The 17,879-nt window shown below is 59.5% G+C and overlaps 1 protein-coding gene across 1 annotated transcript; it reads left to right on the forward strand.

The window, feature by feature from the left end:
- Positions 1 to 6,959: 6,959 nt before the first annotated feature.
- On the forward strand, positions 6,960 to 15,212 carry SPHK1 (sphingosine kinase 1). The gene is made up of 5 exons (XM_065034654.1): positions 6,960 to 8,086; positions 12,624 to 12,773; positions 13,096 to 13,190; positions 13,404 to 13,519; positions 13,933 to 15,212. Exons 1-5 carry the CDS (start codon positions 7,672 to 7,674, stop codon positions 14,714 to 14,716), a joined length of 1,560 nt encoding a protein of 519 aa, XP_064890726.1. The 5' UTR covers positions 6,960 to 7,671; the 3' UTR covers positions 14,717 to 15,212.
- Positions 15,213 to 17,879: the final 2,667 nt, after the last annotated feature.

Genomic DNA, 17,879 nt, shown 5'->3' on the forward strand with positions numbered 1-17,879 from the left:
GGTGCGTGACAATGGTGGTGCCTCTGGCGACGACTCCTGTCAGAAACATTTCGTGTTTAGCTGGGAGCCGCAGCATCGCCATCGGTCCCTTTCCACCCAACACTTCAGTAAAGATTGTCTCCCTCCAGCCTTCACTAAGACGCACCATCCTCAATGTGAATAAGACACTAATGCGCCAGTGCCTCCTCCATGTGCCACAGCTGCACCTCCTGAGCACCAATAAGGACAGTCTTGCCTCCCTTCACCATGCCTGATGACATGTATTTGTCCCTACAGCGTGGATCCATCCCCACATCTCCCTCCACAATCACTCAAGACCAGCCCCATGGGGTGTATAATCCAGGAGAGCCCCCTTTTCAGCTCACCAGCTGCCTGGGTTTGCTCCCACAGCAGGATCAGGCCATGGGGTTCCACATGTATGCCCTGGAACAGCCGTAGCCCAGACCAGTGGTCCGTGCTGGGTTGGTGGTGACTCTCGAGGTCCCCTCTGTCCCCAGCAGGTCCTCCATCCTTATCCTGGCAGGGGCTGTTCTAGCTCCACTCTGTCAGGGAAGGATGCAAAAAGTCAAGCTAGGCAGATGGCAAACTCAAAAGCAGAATTTATTTTTACCTCTTCCAAACAAAATCCTTTAACCAGTGATTCTCTTAATCAAAATCGCTTTATGCTCCAACAAACATTCAGTAAACCAAATGGTCGAGATAGTGAGGGGAATCTAAATAGTACACAGCAAATTCAGACTCAGGGGATCCCCAAAACCTGAGAATGGTGATTCAAAATGTGCATTCCCTCACTCACAGAAAACAAGGACCCTCAAGGGTAACCCAGAATATATATATGATCACTAACCAGTAAGGCAGGGGCTCTCAGTCCTCAATGAAGTTTCCTTAGACAGTGTCCAGGATCCAAGGAGGAGACTCTTTGACTGCAGACCCACTGATCAACTTGAAGTGGGTCTCAGCAGCTCCATTTACACCTGAGTTGAACCTGAGCTGGGGTCATTTATGGTCAGTGGTTTAGAAATTTCTCTCAGCAGAGGCTCTGTCTGTCCACCAAGGAACATGTACATGACCACAGTGGTCCCTCGATCTAGAAGTTTCTGGTTCTTTCGGGGCACCTGCCACACACTCCCACATCCCTCCTTGTCCCCAGTGGCACATAAGCAAGGGGAAAGCTCACAGCACCAGCTGCTGGGATCCACTCCGTGCCTCCGCAAAGGCAGCACAGCCGGGCATGCGATGTTAATATGGCCCTCAAGCTGGTGATTACCCTGCGGCTTGGGGTGAACTGGCAGCTTCCATTTGCCAGGCAGCCCAGAGCCCCCTCGTGGGCACCCCTGACCCAGGCTCGCCCTCAGCCACATACACAGATGCATGTTTAGCAACAGCTGCCGCTGCCCTGCAAGGGACAGTCATCTGACAGCGGTCACAGCACCCGTGCTACAGCTGTTCGCTTGTCACAAGTTGCTGGCTTTGTCTTTCGAAAGGGAGAAGCTGAAAAAAAAAAAAAAAAAAAAAGGCTATATTTGTGATGTGGGGAGCTGGCAGCTCCCTGAGGTCCCTCTTGCACCCATCAGAGAAACGGCAGCTCCCAGGGGAGCAGGGAAACCCCAAGGGATGTGAACAGCAGGGACACCCTGGTTTGGACAGGAGGAAGAGGGAACAAGTCCTGAGGGTGGGGATGGAGCTGCAGTGCAGGGTGCTCAACATCATTAACTCCTTCCCAGCCCTTGGGGAAGAGACTTGCTGCTGCCTCCCTCTTTTAAAGCCCTTCCCTCCTGGCTTGCAATGCAATTCAGGTGTGTGGCAGAAGGCAGGGCTGTTCAACCCCTTCCTACTCGGGGCCTCAGCACACTAGCCCAGGGCTGATGCTGTGGCTGCTTTGAGTGTCCCCAGCCTCTGCTTTGTCCCCCAGGTCCTCCAGCATCATCCCTGGTCCTCATCCCTGCTGCCCTGCAGGGTGCTCAGAGCTGCAGGGGACAGATCCTGCCCCTGTTGTCACCTCCCCTCGCTTTCCCAGCTGCAGAGACTGAGATGCAAGGAGTTTGTGCGTTCTGCTGTGGGGCAACCACTGGCACAGCAGACCCCAGGTGGCACCTCTGCGGTCACCTCAGAGGGGCTCAACAACATGTCCTGCCCCAACACTACCCCACGCTTGTGTTTCTGAGCCCACCCAGTGCCACCAGCTTCATCCCCGTGGGCAGAGGCCCAGCAGCCTCGCCGGGGTGGCCCTAGGGGTGCCATTGAGGTTGTCCTGGGGTTCCCACCGGGATGGTCCTGAGGGTTCCACAGGAATGGGTCCATGGGTCCAACCAGGATGGCTGCAGGGTCAGGATCAGCCCCCGAGGAGCCAGGGCAGAGATCATGGCTGTTATCAGTGCAACATCCAACCATTCTCCTGGAAAAATGAGTGACTTTGCTTTCTCTGCAGGCTGAGGGTCACACCTGGTTTTACAGCCAGGCAAAGGAGAAGAAAGAAGCGATTCTGTTTACTTGGGGAGCAATTAATACCCCAGCTCCCAGCACATACAGACACAGAGGAAACCTCCCCCACAGCGCGGAGAGCAAGGCTCTGTAGCCCTTTATTATTTCATTATCAGCCAAGCAGGATTAGGAGGGTGGGTCAGGGAACAGCACCAGTTTTATGCAGGTTTAGTTCCTTCGAAAAAGCTTATCCAGGCTCAGTCTCGCTTGCTGGCTGTGATGCAGTTTTGTGCTGAGCAGAGGGGTTTGAGTAATGTTGGAAGGGGGCGGGCAGGGGGTCACACATTTTTAATAGCAAAAAATGGTAAAGCTTAGCAGGGAAAACCTGGGAGGTTCCTTTACCAAGAACTGCCTTTATTTGTTGAATTTCCACAAGCAAGGAGGGCAGTTTCTCAGCTTTGCCAAGACTTCCCCCAGAGAAAAGCAGACCCTTGGTGCTGCCCTGTCCATGCTGGGGGGCTTTGGGGCATGAGACCCACACAGCACCAGGGTGGGACAGACATTGTCAGGAGCTCCCTGCAGAGCTGGATGAAGTTTTGCCCTTTTCTCCTTTACCAAGTTTCCCCCTGGAGCCCCGGTGGAGTGGCTGGAGTGCGCTGATCCCAGACCGGCAAGGGAGGAGAAGCCATGGAAACCACAGCACCAAACCCCTCTTCTTCTTACCCAGGCCAGAAATGGTGGGACAAGTGTCCCCATCAGTAATTCTGCCCCGGGGATGCTGCCCGCAGGCGCCGAGCATCTCGATGGTGGGGATCCCGCTCATCCCAGGACCGGATAAAGTCTCCCAGGTGGTTCTCATTGCAGCCGCTGACTCACCTCCCAAAAATGCCTTTGCTCACATCAGAGCAGGAAACCGCTACTGGGAAGTGGTGAAAACCCTGCAACAGCCTAAAATTTGTCTTCCTCCAGCTAAGGCGGAGATCAAACAGCAGCACTTGGGCCTCAATCCCTCTGACGCCAGGGCAAGTCATCGGGGTGACTTTTCGGCCGAGCGAGTGGGGTGTGTGGTTATTCCAGACTCAGCAGCTTCTCGTGGAGCATTTGGGAGTGTTTCCCCGTAGGAGGCCTGACCTCAGAAACATTTCTGAGTAATTCGTCAGCTGAGAGGAATGAGCCCAGCTTGCCAGTGTTGTCCAGGGCTCTCCAGGCGAGCCCTGTGGTCCTGGGCTGTGCCAGCGGCCGTGGGGAGCTCAGCTGAGAGTTGGGGCTGGGTAGCAGCCCATAGTGGGTCACAGAGCTGTGATTTAGGAGCTGCTGTAACTTGCAGCTCCTCAGAGGCTGAGAAGCCTGGGCCCCATATGACACCAGGGTTGTGGGTGCTACCTGCTGCCCAGGGGTCATGGAGACAGAGACCTAGGGTGCAGTCACTTGCCAGAGTCCTGCAGCAAATCAGTGGCAGACCCAAAACCTGTGTCCCGGCTTGTGCACTAGGTGGGATGTGATCCCAGTCGCTCTCCTCCAGGAGATACCTCTGTTATTTCTGTCCCCTCCTGCTCGGTGCTGGTCCCCTGTGTCAGCAACAGCATCTCCCTGGGGAGATGCAGGGTGACTGTTCCCTGTGAGCCCCCATGGCTGGGGACTGAGAGGGGCTGAGCCGCAGTCTCTGGGCTGTGTCTGCCCCAAAACTGCTGTGTCTGCCCCAAAACAGCTCCGTCTACCCCAAAACATCTCCATCCCTGCACTGGCTGCTCCTGCAGGCGCTGGCTGGAAAGTTCCCACTGCTGCAGTCGGTGCCTGTCCCCCTGCCAAACCCTGCAGCCCTGCCAGCCCCGATGCAGCGCAGCGCTGCGCTATTTCTGGCTCCACCTTGAGACATGTACCTTCAGCAGTGGGAACGATGCTAAAAGAGATGGATCTGGGATGAGTGCATCCCCTTCCCGTTCCCATCCCTGGGCGGCAGAGCGGGCAGGGATCAGGAGGAGCCTCGAAGTGAAATGCTGTGGTTCATCTTGCAGCAGAGCTGTGTCCTCTGCACGCCTCCCCTGAGGCTGCCCGGTGTAGGCAGCGGGAGCCTGAAATCCCAGCCTGCGCTGGCACAGAGAGCCCCAGGTCTGTGCTGTGGCCGGGGGAACAAATGGTTATGGCAGGGCCGGAGAGCCCCCAGGCTCTCTGCGTTCTTCCCCCAGGACATGCTCCCTGGGGGGACCAGCTCCTCTGGCAGCTGGGGGCAGGAGCAGGAAGAGCCCAGGGGCAGGAGGGAGCTGAGGGGGTCTTTAATTGCCATATTTAACCCTTGGTTTCTTGCACAACTCAAGGCAAACCTCGTCTGCTGCTTCTGCCTCAGTTTCCCCAAACACAGAGCATCCATCACCTTCTCCAGTGGGCCCAGGGCACAACACACCAGATGTACAAGCCTTCTCTTCCAAATTACATTCGTGGGGTCTGGGGTGCCCCACGAGCCCTCCCAGGAGAGGAGTTTGAGGGGTGTTTGTTCTTGAAGCCTGGTGCCCTCTGTGGTCATTGCCGAACCAGATGCCCTGTGCCCTGGGTGAGCCCCCTGTGCAGTGAGAAAGGATGTGGGGGGATTCACCACCATCTGTCCCCACTGGCATGCTGGCTTCCTGCCTCATCCCCACACCACGTCCCCGTGCCACCCTCCCACGCACACGGGCTCTGCAGCACCGCATGGCGGGAATGGAGCCGATCAGGACAAACCTGACGGGCAGACACCTGCCCATGGCATGGGACCCCCGGCTGCTGAGCACATTGCCAGGCCGCCGGTCAGGTCAAGGGAGCTCGTTAAGGCTCTCCTAATTAAGATAGCCCCAAACAACTGTTTATCAGCACTGAGCAGTGACGGAAGTGATCCCAGTTCCGTATTAGACATCGTGTCTGGAGGCAAACAAGTAGCGCCTGAGCAGGACTGGGTCGAATCAGCAGAGAGCAAAGGGACAGGTGGTGGGCACTGGGCTGGCCATGGCACAGAGCAGGCACCTGCCAAGGGTCGCGTGGCATCAGGACTGGCTCACGTGAAGTCCCCATAGACCAGCACCAAGGCAGAAAAGCTCTGCCTGGGTGTCCTGAGCCATCACAGATGCTGTGATTGTGCTGGTCCCATTCCCCACCCAAGAACAACCTGGCTGTGGCCCCCCCATCTCCCTGCCCCAGCCGTCCCCACCACGGCCATCCCTGCGCTCCATGCCCAAGTGCTGCAGCATCACTGGCTCCCACAGCTTGCAATGAACCCGCTCTCAGTCCCGTTCCCCAGCTCACAGCATGGCGGTGGACAACACAGCCCGGCTGGGCACTCGACTCCTGTTTAAAGCACAGGCTGGGTGAGGGGGATCCCTCTGGCGCGGGGCCACAGACGGATGTAGCACGGTGAGGACAGAGCCCAAAGTTGTCCCGTGGCACCTGCCAGCAGCAGTGAGACAGCTGCTCCCACATCCTCCCACCACTTCTCGTGCCTTCCTGGGCGGAAATGGGGAGCGGGTTAGTCACCAGGAAGGGTGAGGAGCAGGTCAGGATGCTGCACTGCCAGCATCCAGCTATTTCCTCCCGTGACACCTTGCTGAGGATCTCGGGGCTGTTTACAAACGCTGGACCATGGCACAGCAGTGGCTGGGGAAGTGACCATATCCAAATTTCACCCAGAACTGGCTGCAGGTGCTGCTGTTCTCCAGCCAAAAGCATCAGCCAGCAAATGGCTGGGAGGGGGTCTTCTCCCGCCTCCCACTCTAAGCATCTATTTGAACCCACAGCACACAGGGAAGTCTTTTTGGAAAGCACGATGCTCCAAATCATGGCACTTAAGCTCTCATTTCAGGTCACTCTGGGAAAGCAAGACTGAACCACATTATCCACCCAGCCGGTCGTCCTGTGCCCTCCCTGCAACTTTTGGCCAGTTCCAGCAGGTTTAAGTGGGGACAGAGGGCTGAGGGCTTGCTGTTAATTAAACTGCTTTAAGTGTGAAGAGCGATGCCTCCCCAGGGGGGGAGCTCAAGGTTACGGGGTCTCAGGCTGCTGCCGGCTCAGAAAAACCCGCCTGAGTATTGGCACAAAGGGTGGTCTGAGGGCTGAGGAAGGGGTGAGGAAGGCCCGGGGAGGAGAAGGGAGGCACTGGGGCAACTCTGTGTCTGCCTTACCATTTCCATGGCGTTTGTCCAAGTGCTTATCACCCGCTTCCCCATGCAGAGGCTCAGCTTTGTTTTGGTTTGAGCCTAAGGAGCACAAAGGGTCAGCTGGAGCACATGGAGCAGAGGTATATCCAGGGGAAACTGCTTGGCCCAAAAAAATCCTTATTGGGCTGGGCCAGACGCCCTGGAGCCCAGCAGCCCCTCAGGAGGGTGAGCTCAGTCCTGGTGCCATCAAAAGCTGCTGTCAGTGATTTTTGCCAGCTGTCACAGACATGGAGCTGCTCCCAGCTGTGCTGGCACCCTCCGGGCAGGTCCCCAGGGCCCTGTCCCCAGCGCTCTGTGCCCTGAGGTGGGGTTCATAGCACAGCCCAGCCCCATCTATGGGGCTCTGTGCCCATGGCACCCTCCAACCTGCAGATATCTGCTGGCGAGCCACCGGTGATGGGTAGGACATGGTCCTCCTCCATGGTCTCCTGGAGGTGTTCTCTGCCCGCTGTCCTCCTCAGCCCTCACCGTGCCTTGATTTCTTCGCGCACCCGCTCTGCTCCTCTCACCCTGTTCCAGCTGGAGAGATGCAGAAACGGTGTTAAATGCTGTTCAGCGCAGTGTGGGGGTCAGGGGACTCAGCCAGTGCCTATCTGTGCGTTGCTGGACACGCTGCTGCCCTGCACTTTGCCACTGGTCTCTCAGCACCACCGCGGGTGGGTGCTGTGCCAGACCCGCACCGTGGGAGCACCCACGCCAGACACCCACCCGGGCAGGGCAGAGCCACTCACGGCAAACCCACGCTGTCGCTTTGCCCCGTGTCTGCAGGGTCTTGCTCCAGCCCGGCAGACCGGGTGCCCCCCCGGGTCACCCGCGGGGAGCCGCCGACCGCAGCCCTGCCCCGGAGCGCGGGGCGGCGCTTGGGGAAACTGAGGCAGGCGGAAGCGGGGGGGCCTCGGGACAGCCCCGGGACGGCCCCCCCAAGTCTCGGCGTGGGGGGGCTGGGTTAAATTTTTCTGAATGGGGCCGCCCCGCCTGCCATTGCCGGGCGGCGCGGCGGGTGTCAGCAGCGAGCAGCGGCGGGCGGCGCTCCCCGGTGCGTCCCGCTCCCGTTCCCGTTCCGCCGCCGATGGCCGCCGGCCGCCGCGCTCCCCCGGAGCCCGGTGGGGGCCCGGTGTTACTTCAAGGTATCTTCGGTGCGGGACCGACTCCCGGTGGTGCCGCTTGCTCGCTGGCTCTTACGGCCCGGGAGCTGCAGGTGCGGCGTCCCGGCGGTTCTTCCGGGGGCTCGGCCGGTCCCGACGCCGCGCTCCGCCTGGCCGATTGCGTGGGCTCCTCCGCCTTCCCCGCCGCCGCCGCCGCCTGCTTCTCCCTGGTGTGTTACCCGCTCCGCGGGCCGCGCTGGGGCTCGCCCGCCCGCCAGCGCCTGGAGCGGACCTTCCGCGTCTCCCTGGGACCCGACGCCGAGGACAACCTGCGCATCGCCCAGGCCTGGAGCCGCAGGATCCGGGAGCTCTCCGTGCCCGCCGTGCCCACGCAGGACGGTCAGTACCGGAGCCGCCGCCCGCAGCGGCCGCCCCCACGCTCGCCCGGGGAGGGACTGTCCCGGCTGCGTTGCGTGTCCCGACGGAGCGAGCCCCGGGAACGGGCCGGGGGGGTTGTGGCTGGACCGGGGCCAGCGGCCACTCGAGGGCTCTCCGCTGCCTGTCCCCCGCGGGACGGCTGTCCCCGTCCCCGAGGGGCAGCTGGCACCGAGCCGGGGGCGCTGCGCGGTGGTCGGGCCCCAAGGCACAGGTCAGGGCCGGAGGGGATAGACGGGGGCGATCCCCCATCTCTGTAGGGTCACCTGGATCCTCCCCGCTCAAAGCCCGGGGGGCGACAGGGACATCCCTGTGCACAGCCCCAGGGTCGGGGGTGGCTTCTCCCTCCTTTCACTCTTAAATCGAAGGGGCAGCAGGGACGTGGTAGCACCACAGGGGCCCTTTGCACGCCCCCCGCCCCACCCCGCATCGCTTTCGTTCAATAACTAGTAAAGCTCCAAAGGGCAGCATTAACCAAGAAAAAAATAAAGTCATCATTGCTGACGCAGGCAGGACAGGAGCCAGGGACTGTCCCCAGCAGGTCCCATCCATCACCTGGGAGGAGGCGAATCCCCCCGGGGACCCAGCGGGGTCCCAGGGTGGCACGGAGGGGCCCAGATTTCAGTTCCCTCTCCCCTCCAGGAGCTGCCACCAGCTCGAAGGGGAGCGGCTGGCTCGGGGACCAAGTCCCCCAGCTCCTGCAGTCAGGGCAGGGCAGGCTGGCATATATTTGAACATCTGAGCAGAGATTCAATTATATGCACTACTTCATTTATTTAGCTGTCCAGTCGCACTGATCAGACTTGGAAATTAAGAGGCATGCGGTTAGAGGGATCCTGTCAAATCATATTTAGCCCAGCTCTTCCCTGCTTGCATTTTAAAATGCAGCTTTTTTACATGACCTGCAGCTACAAAACAACTTTCTGCTACTCCTCCAAAAGAACAACAAAAAATCCAGTGGAACAGGGTGAGGGCAAAACCAGTTCCCTGGCTCTGTTTCCAGCCTGAACTCTGCAGCTGTAAGTCTCCAAGCATTTTAAAACCCTCACCCTTTTAGCAGGCGGTGCGAGGGTGCTGGGGCAGGAGCCGCTCACTGCATGGCAGGGACCTCAGGGGAGCCTGAGGAAGGAGGACGGGAGAAGGTGGTGCGGGATTTTGCAGTTATTTTTCTAGCTGACGGCCAGCAGGATTTGCAAACCTCCTCCCCCAGTTTGGGACAGAGCTAAAAATGCCTCTCGTCACACCCTGCACTCCAACGCACCCTCACGTGCCGGCATCGCGGCGTGTGCGGGGCAGATAAGGCCGTGCTGGGAAGCTGCGTGCGAGTCTGTGCAGAGCAATCCTGCCACCCCATCCCCACGGGGAGGACAGCCGGGGAGCCACCAGCGATCCATCCTGGTGTCATCTCAGCTCCAGCATCCTCTGGGATAAAAGCCCTGTGGAGAGCTGCAGCACGGGTGAAGTTTCCCCCTCCTTATTTCACCTCAAGGGAAAGAAAAAGTCCCTCAGCAGTTATAACCACAAAGCTGGGGCTTCCCGCAGCGTGCAGGGAAGTGTCCCACCCTGCAGCTGGCCAGGAGGGACCAGCTGTCCCCAGGCTTGTGTCCTGGTGGGGAAATCCAGCCCCAGTTGTGGCAGGAATCTGCTGTTGAGCTGTCAGCAATGGCCATGGCACCGCGGTGTGTCAGCAGCAAGTGGGACTTGGCCCTGCTGCAAGGTCTTGTTTTGGGAGACCCCCTTCCTGTGCTCATCCCCTCGCTGTGCAAGGGGACAGGAGGTGGCACTGCAAGAGGAGACACACAACAGGCATATCCTGGTCTGTCCCAGCCTCATGCCACCCAGGTCACCGGGCAGGACAGCCCTGTCCCCTGTCAGCCTGGTGCGCTTGTTCCTTGTGCCCAACGAGTTTCCATAAGGATGTGGGCACACAATGGAGCAGCTGGGGCTGCTGATGGTGGAGCTGCGGCAGCGTGGTGGCCGCCTGAGCATGGCCAGGACACGTGTCCCATGGGGGGACGTGGGTGGGGGGGGGAGAGCAGAGTTTGTGCATGGGCAGCAGCAGCTGGAGCCCCTTCCTCCTGCTGACTCAGTGTCTGCTCCGCACAGCGTTTGGGGTTGAAAGCAACCGCGCTGTGCTGGGAAGTGGCTGAGCCTGGCCGAGGGGCCGGGGCTGGCCGGTGTTGTGCAAGGGAGCAGGATGCTGCTGAAATCTGTCCCCCCGGCCTGAGCATCGCTGTGGCCAAGGCTCTGAACCAGCACCCCCCACTCCGGCCATGGGAGCCCAGGCCGAGCCCAGTGCTGCTGGTGTCACTGGTCTCACACTGGGATTCTGTCCCGATTCCTGTTCACACCCTGGTAGCAGCAGTCTGTGCCTGGTGATGGAGTCACACCATCCCGCGGTGTCCTGACAGGGTTTGCCTTTCCCCCTCCAGCCAAAGAGCGGGTCCGCGGGGTCCCAGACGTACCCCACTACTATTCAGGGACCACGGGGTCCAGGCAAGACCCAGGTGCAGCTCCGTGTGCGTGTCAGGAATGATGTGGCTGATAAGAAATGTTATGGGTTTAAAAAACTGTGTTTAGGTTCTTGAAGAGTCTTGTGCTCTCGCTTTGCATCCTCTGGGGTGGGAAGGAGAAAAAGGAGAGAAAAGTCCCCCCAGCCCCTGCCTCTGGCAGGTGGGACTTGAGCACAACCCCCTTGCCCAGGGGCTGGGCTGTGTTTGCCCAGAGGGACCAGGGAAGGCTCCGCAGAGCGGGGACCAGGGCCAGCCCAGTCCTGGGGCTGCTGCCCGTCATCCCTGACCAAAGCTGGGGTGGCCTCGCTGCTGTCCCCAAGGGCTGCTGGTCCCCTCGCATCTGGCACCCACTGATAAGGGGCTGGGGAGGGCGGGGGGCAGCCGGCCGCTTCCCCTGGCCCTGGGTGGCAGTGGGGAGAGCCCAGAGCCCGGCCACAGGCTCAGCCCTGCCTGATGGGCTCTCATGGATGCACCTTGGCTGTGGTCTCGGTGAGAGGTCCCAAGGTGTGGTGACAAGGAGGTGTCCTGCGGGATGACAGCCTCACCAGGTCACTCCTGGGGGCAGAAAATCAACATAATAGTGCCCAAATAAGTACAGCTCTGTGTGCTCCCCAGGGCTGCGAGGGACATGGAGATGGGATGGATGGAGCTCCAGGGGCAGCTCTGCCAACCATCAGGGCAGCCCCAACGTGGCTGTGATTGGTGTGACGCTGGTGTCACCCAGGGGACGTGGCACACATGGGGACCTCCATTGCCCCAGGCTCCCCTTGCCCCTGCGTGGGCAGCAGGAGGGGGGTTAGCTATAAAAATGCTGCTTGTGTTCAAACAGCTCGAATCACCCTGTGTGTGCAGCCTGGGGGGCAGGTTGCTGACCCCACCCCCCGCTCTGCCCCGGTTTTAGGGGGGTTCCCAGCCCAGGCAGTGCTGGGAATCGCTGTCTGCTTTGGTGACTCAGCTCCTGACCAAGCAGCTCTTTCTGCTGACTCAGCAGGCACAGCCCCCATCCTGTCCTGCAGAGCCCCCATGCCCAGGCTGGCACCCACCGCCTGGGGCAAAATCACAGCTTAGGGGGCCCAGAGCTGGTGGGGACACCCCCACACCTCCCCAAAACCCCATCACGCCACAGGGCTGGGGCTTTCCAGTGGCACTGTGGAAGCTCGAGGCGCCCTGCCCTGCTCATCAGGGTTTGGGGTGCCCAGGGAGCACTTGGGGGTTCTGCTGTTGACGCACACTGCCACCAGCTCCCCCAGGTGCCATCGCATCCCTCCTGCTGTGTGGGGACCACTGGGCTGGGGGGCTGGCAGAGGCATGCAGGCCCCTGCCAGGCGTGTAATTACAGCCCAGCCAGGGCCCTCACACATGAAACTTGAGCCCCGTGGGGAGCAGGGGAAGCAGAGGCGTCCGTCTGCCGGCGCAGGTGTCTGTCCTGGCCCTGTTCCATAGGGGATGGATGTGGGGAACAGGGACCTCAAGGCCCCTGGCCCTCGTCCCACCCTGTCCTTGGCTCACTGCGCATTATGTCATGAACTGGGGGGTTCACAAGGGAAAACTCACAGCTGAGAATGTTTGGGGCCAGACGCCCTTGGGCAGGTTGTGTTTCAAACTTCCCGTTTGCTCCCCCTTTTCTTTCCCTGGTGTGTCTGTAATGTCAGTTGGCAGCGCCCGCAGCCCCGGGGTGCACAGGAAAGCTCAGGGCTGCAGAGCCCCTGCTCCACTGCGGCATCGTTGGGCTGCTCGGGGCTCCAGCCTGGGCATCGAACATCTCTGCTGATTGCAGGAGAGCTCAGGATGAGTCCCCGCAGGACCCCCTGTCCCTGCAGGACCCCTTGTCCTTGTATCTGCCACCTCCCCTGCTTTCCCAGTGCCTCTGGGCGCAGGTGGGGATGGGGGGCAGCTCCCCTTCCCCTGTGGCAAACGCTGCCCTGGTTCGCAAAGCCCTCCCTGGGCAGCACCACGGCCCCACCACCCTGACCCCCTGTCCCCCACAGGTGACAGCTATGGGGTGCTGCCCCGGCCCTGTCGCGCGCTGGTGCTGGTGAACCCGCAGAGCGGCGCTGGCCGCGCGCTGGAGGACTTCCAGGCGGTGGTACAGCCCATGCTGGCCGAGGCTGACATCGCCGCCACCGTCTTCATCACCGGTGAGTCCGCCAGCAGCTCCCTCACCTCCTCCTCCCTTCCTGGGATGCCACCTGGGTGCTGCCACCCTGGGACGGGCTGCTCCGAGGGCCTTGTACCTTCTGCATCACTGCAGCTCCAGCTCCTGTGGGGCTTGTTTGGACAACACGATGGGTGGGCTGTCACAGGCAGAGGTGACAAAGGGTATGAGAGGACATGACTGCACTCAATAGGGGTGGCAGCCTCACCTCCTGCATCCCCCAGCTGGGACCATGGGTCTGGGGTCACTGTCTGTGGGGTGGCAGGAGGATGGAAGGTGATGCTCGACTCTGCTTTTCCCCCCAGAAAGAGCACACCATGCTCAGGAGAAGGTGCGGGATGAGGATCTGTCGCAGTGGGACACGTTGGTGATCATGTCTGGGGACGGGCTGCTGCATGAGGTGAGAGTGAAACCATAGAGCATCCCCAGGCAGGATGAGCACAGAGTGGGAGGAGAGGGGTGCCCAGGGCAGGAGCCAGGCAGGGAACGGCAAAGGAGAGATAACACCCCAGTTGGAGCAAAGTGGGGCTGCCCAGGCCAGGGGCACCATGGGCTCCCCTCTCCCTGGTCCTTGCACGGCCCCAGGTGCCACCAGCTCTGTCCGTCCTCACAGGTGGTGAACGGGCTCATGGAGCGGCCAGATTGGGCAGACGCCATGAAGAAGCCACTGTGCATCCTGCCAGGGGGCTCTGGGAATGCCCTGGCTGCCTCCATCAACTACTACGCTGGGTGAGTCACTGAAGCAAAGGGCTGAGTGTGGCTCCAGCCCAGGGGACGGGTGCCAGGTACAGGGATGCCCAGCACAGGGTGCCCACCTGCGTCCCCACCTCCTGCAGTCCCTGCAAGCATCAATTTGCATCCCTTTGTCCCCTCCAGGCTTGGGGTCTGGCACAGCTTCACTCCAAAGCCACCCGGGTGTGGGAGCCGGGATTGCCCTGACCCCGCAGCCCCAACCTGGTTCCCTCTTTCAAAAGCTGCTTTATCCTTCCCACCCCCAGCAAACCCTGCCCTGAGGGACACTCACCCAGCTGGGATACATCCCAACCACAACACAGGGGTGAGGGCTGCACGTGGATGCTGGGACTGGAGGGAAAAACCCTGAGCTGGGTCCAGCCGAAACTCACCCTCTCCGTCCCTCACAGCAATGATCATGTCGCCAAGAAGAAGCTGCTGACGAACTGCACATTCATCCTCTGCAAGGGGCTGCACACGCAGATGGACTTGGTCTCGCTGAGCATGGCCTCGGGCAAGCGCCTCTTCTCCTTCCTCAGCTTTGGCTGGGGCTTCATCTCAGACGTGGACATTGACAGCGAGAAGTACCGCCGGCTGGGCAATGCCCGCTTCACGCTGGGCACCCTGCAGTGCCTGGCCAAGCTGCGGGTGTACCAGGGCCGCCTGTCCTACCTGCCCGCTGTCCCTGAGCAGGGCACCCCTCCGGCACACAGGGACCCCAATGCACCCATCACCAATGGCCAGGCTGCTCGTGTCCTGCCACCAGCAGGGACAGAGGCACCTGGTGCTCTGCCCACCGACTCACTGCTGGTGCCGCTGTGCCAGCCTGTGCCGGCGCACTGGACTGTGGTTCCCGAGGAGGAGTTTGTCACCGTCTATGCCATCTACCAGTCCCACCTGGGCACCAACCTGCTGATGGCACCGGCGGCCCGTCTGAATGACGGCTGCATCCATCTCTTCTACCTGAAGGCCGGCATCAGCCGCCTGGCGCTGCTGAAGATCTTCCTGGCCATGGCCAGGGGGACACACCTGGACTTGAACTGTCCCCACCTGTGCTATGTCCGCGTCCGGGCTTTCCGCCTGGAGCCGCAGGCGGCCGCGGGCATCATGACGGTGGATGGGGAGGCGCTGGCCTGCGAGCCGGTGCAGGGCCAGATCCACAGCCGCCTCTGCCGCATCGTCAGCGGGTCCTGAGCAGCCGGGTTCAGCCCCCGGCACTGAGCTGCCAGCACGGCCCAGCACAAGGGCAGCAGAGCCTTCCTCCCACTCAGGAACCTTCTCCTCCTGTAGCAATAGCTCTTGGGGGCCGTGGGCACTCATCCCTTCCTTCACTTGCCCCCATGCTTAGCTTTACCCCCCTTGGGACAGCCAAAGTGCTGCCCCAAAACTGAGCCACGAGTCCCATCAGGTACTCGGTGCCGACAAGACACCGGCGTGTTTTATCCCGGTACGAGGTCCCGGCCCAGGCGGCTGCGCCGGCACAGCCCCTTCCCCTCCCCGGCTCAGACGCACATGGTGGCATCGCTCATGTCCCCGCCACAGAGCCAGCGCCACCTCCCAGGGATGGTCAGGACCAATATATCTGATACAAGAAATTGACTTTTTTAAAGTATGTTTCTACCCAAAGCTTCCTGTAGAAGCAGAGTTTATTCTTGTGAGAAATGCAATAAATATCTAGAGTTTTCAAAAAGAGTCCTCCCTGGGTTTTCAATCTGAGCTCCTGGCTGCTGTGGTGCTGTCACCCTGGACCACCAGCAGCTAGGGTCAGGATCAGCATGGAGCAATGGCCACAGGAGATGCTGGCAGGGCAGGTGCCTCAGAGGCAGGACATAGGGCAGTATTGCCACCCACCCTAATTTTTTGGGGTGTGCTGGTGCCTCCTTGCACAGCCTCACACTGGGGTTGATTGAATCCTGGCAGCTCAGCACCACAGCATTGATCTGGGACATCTTGGGAAAGGCTCCAGGGTGGGGAAGGGGTCAGGGAGGAGGCTCAAGGAGGGGGGTGTTGGATCTGAAGGGTTTGGTTTTCCACGGGGGCCCTATGGGGAGCTCAGGCCTCCCCTTTCCTGGGCAGCCAGGCCAGCTGGAGCCCTGCAACAGGTTCCTGCCCAGGGGGCTTGCCTGGGGGGCAGGATTACTCAGCCTGTTCGGTATAAAATTGCAGTAATTAAACCTCATTTACAGTGCTCGAGTACAAAGTAGAAGAGCAAACAGTGGGGGTTGTTTGCATTTATTCATCTGCAAACTATGCAATTAGGATTGCAGAGCTGGGGAAGAAGAGCACGATTGTTCCTCCCCCACCCGCCCCACTCACTTGCAGAGAGCTGAGCCCGCCCCACTCACTTGCAGAGAGCTGAGCCCGCCCCACTCACTTGCAGAGAGCTGAGCTCGGGTTCCCAGGCCAGCCAGGCAGGCAGGGGCTGGGAACCCCCGCCCAAAATAAAGTTATTTTCCCCATGGCATGGGGCCAGGTGTAAAAACAGGCTCAGCGATGGTTTGCTGAACCCTCTGATCACGTCAAACAGCCAGGGGAGGCTGCGGGGGAGCCCAGGGCAGGGAATGCGCTTGGCTGCCAAAGGAGACGGGTCACTGGAGCGGAGCGGCTGGGGTTCACAGCACCTGAAAGGCTCCACGGAGCCAGCCCTGGGCCTCTCTGAGGGATGGTTGCATAGAGTCACAGAATGGTTTGGTTGAAGGGACCTTCCCAGCTCCCCCAGTGCCCCCCCTGCCATGAGCAGGGACATCTTCACCAGCTCAGGTTGCTCAGAGCCCCGTCCAGCCTGGCCTGGGATGTCTCCAGGGATGGTTCAGCCACCACCTCTCTGGCCAACCTGGGCCAGGCTCTCACCACCCTCAGGGCAACAATTTCTTCCAGCCTGAATCTCCCCTCCTTTGGTTTAAAACCGTCACCCCTTGTTGTTTTGAACCCCCGCAGAGCTGCAAGCTTACCTTGTGCTGAGGATTTGCTTCACCCCGGGCCTGACCCTGTCTGTGGGGCAGCAGCCAGCTGTTTTGGTTTGACCTGAGCTGGCAAGACAACAATAGCTGCTCATTCACTGCCCCCCTGGCACCAAACAGGGGAGAGAACCAAAAGGGGAGAAACTCATGGATGGAGATAAACACAGTTTAATAAAATAACACTAATATACCACTACTACTGCTAATATATATACAATGGAAAACAATATAAAATAGAAGATGGTCCAGTTCCTCTCAAACTTTGCCCACACAAAGCAGCCAGTCCCAGGGAACAGCACCTGGTCCCAAACAGACAATCCCAGAGAGAAAAGAGAAACAAGCAGAAAGGCCCAGAGGTGACAAAGAAAGGCAGCAGGGTGACAAAGGCCAAAAGAAAACTCCCCAATGGAATTCCACCAAAATAGAGCAGAAACCAGAACGGATGCCAGTCTCCCCCTCCCCAGCCAGAAAAATTCAACTCTCAAATATGAAGCGTAAGGAACATTTAACAAAGGAATGTTGTTTTTACAAAACTAAGGAGCTGGTGCCTGACCCCAGCAGGGCAGGGGGGAAGGACTGAGACACATCAGACTATGAATCCTTAATGTAAAACAAAGTCTGTTCTAACTAATCCCAGAATGCAAACTGATACCTGTATTAACAAGTTAATAATCTAGGGGGAAGGGTAGCCAAAGAGCCAGGAACCTGTATTTTAAGTTGATTGATAAGGGGAAGGGTATTGTTCGGATTAGAGGAATGGAACACGTAAACTAAGGTAGGCATCGGATGGTCTGTAAACCCTGAAGAACACAAGCAATAGGGAATATAAGCAGGAGCTTTTTGCCCTATTACGTGTGCCTAACTTTAGGCAGAACACTCGATCTTGCAAAACCGTTATTAGAATATGCTTTGCTGAGAGATCCTGCCTGGGCCTATTGTATTTGCAAGGTAATTGTTTCCTACAGGAAGCACGAGACCAAGGGCATGGAATGTTCTTATTGACCAGTCTGGATGCCCACAAGGTCCGTCCCATCCGCGCCCCCTTCCCAGCTGCCCCACACCTGTGGGCAGACCTCACAGACCTTGGCTCCCAGACAACAACTAAAAAACATTAACTCTGTCCCGGGGTGTTATCTTCTCGTTCTCAAACGGAATCCAAACACCGGTCGTGCCAGCTATGGGAGAAAAAAAAAAAGGCTTTGAACTACATGGAGAAAATTAACTCACTTTCAGTCACACCAGCGCGGCAGTGGAGCCCCCAGCTGTGCCGCGGCACACGCTGGCAGCCTGCGAGCACCCCGTGCCAGCAAAGAGCTGAGAATAATAGAAACACAGCCTGACAGATGCCTTGTGAATCAGGGGCTTGGGGAGCTGCTTTATCCGGAGCCCTGGGGCAG

Source organism: Columba livia, chromosome 18 (assembly GCF_036013475.1).
Source record: "Columba livia isolate bColLiv1 breed racing homer chromosome 18, bColLiv1.pat.W.v2, whole genome shotgun sequence".
Lineage (NCBI taxonomy): Eukaryota > Metazoa > Chordata > Aves > Columbiformes > Columbidae > Columba > Columba livia.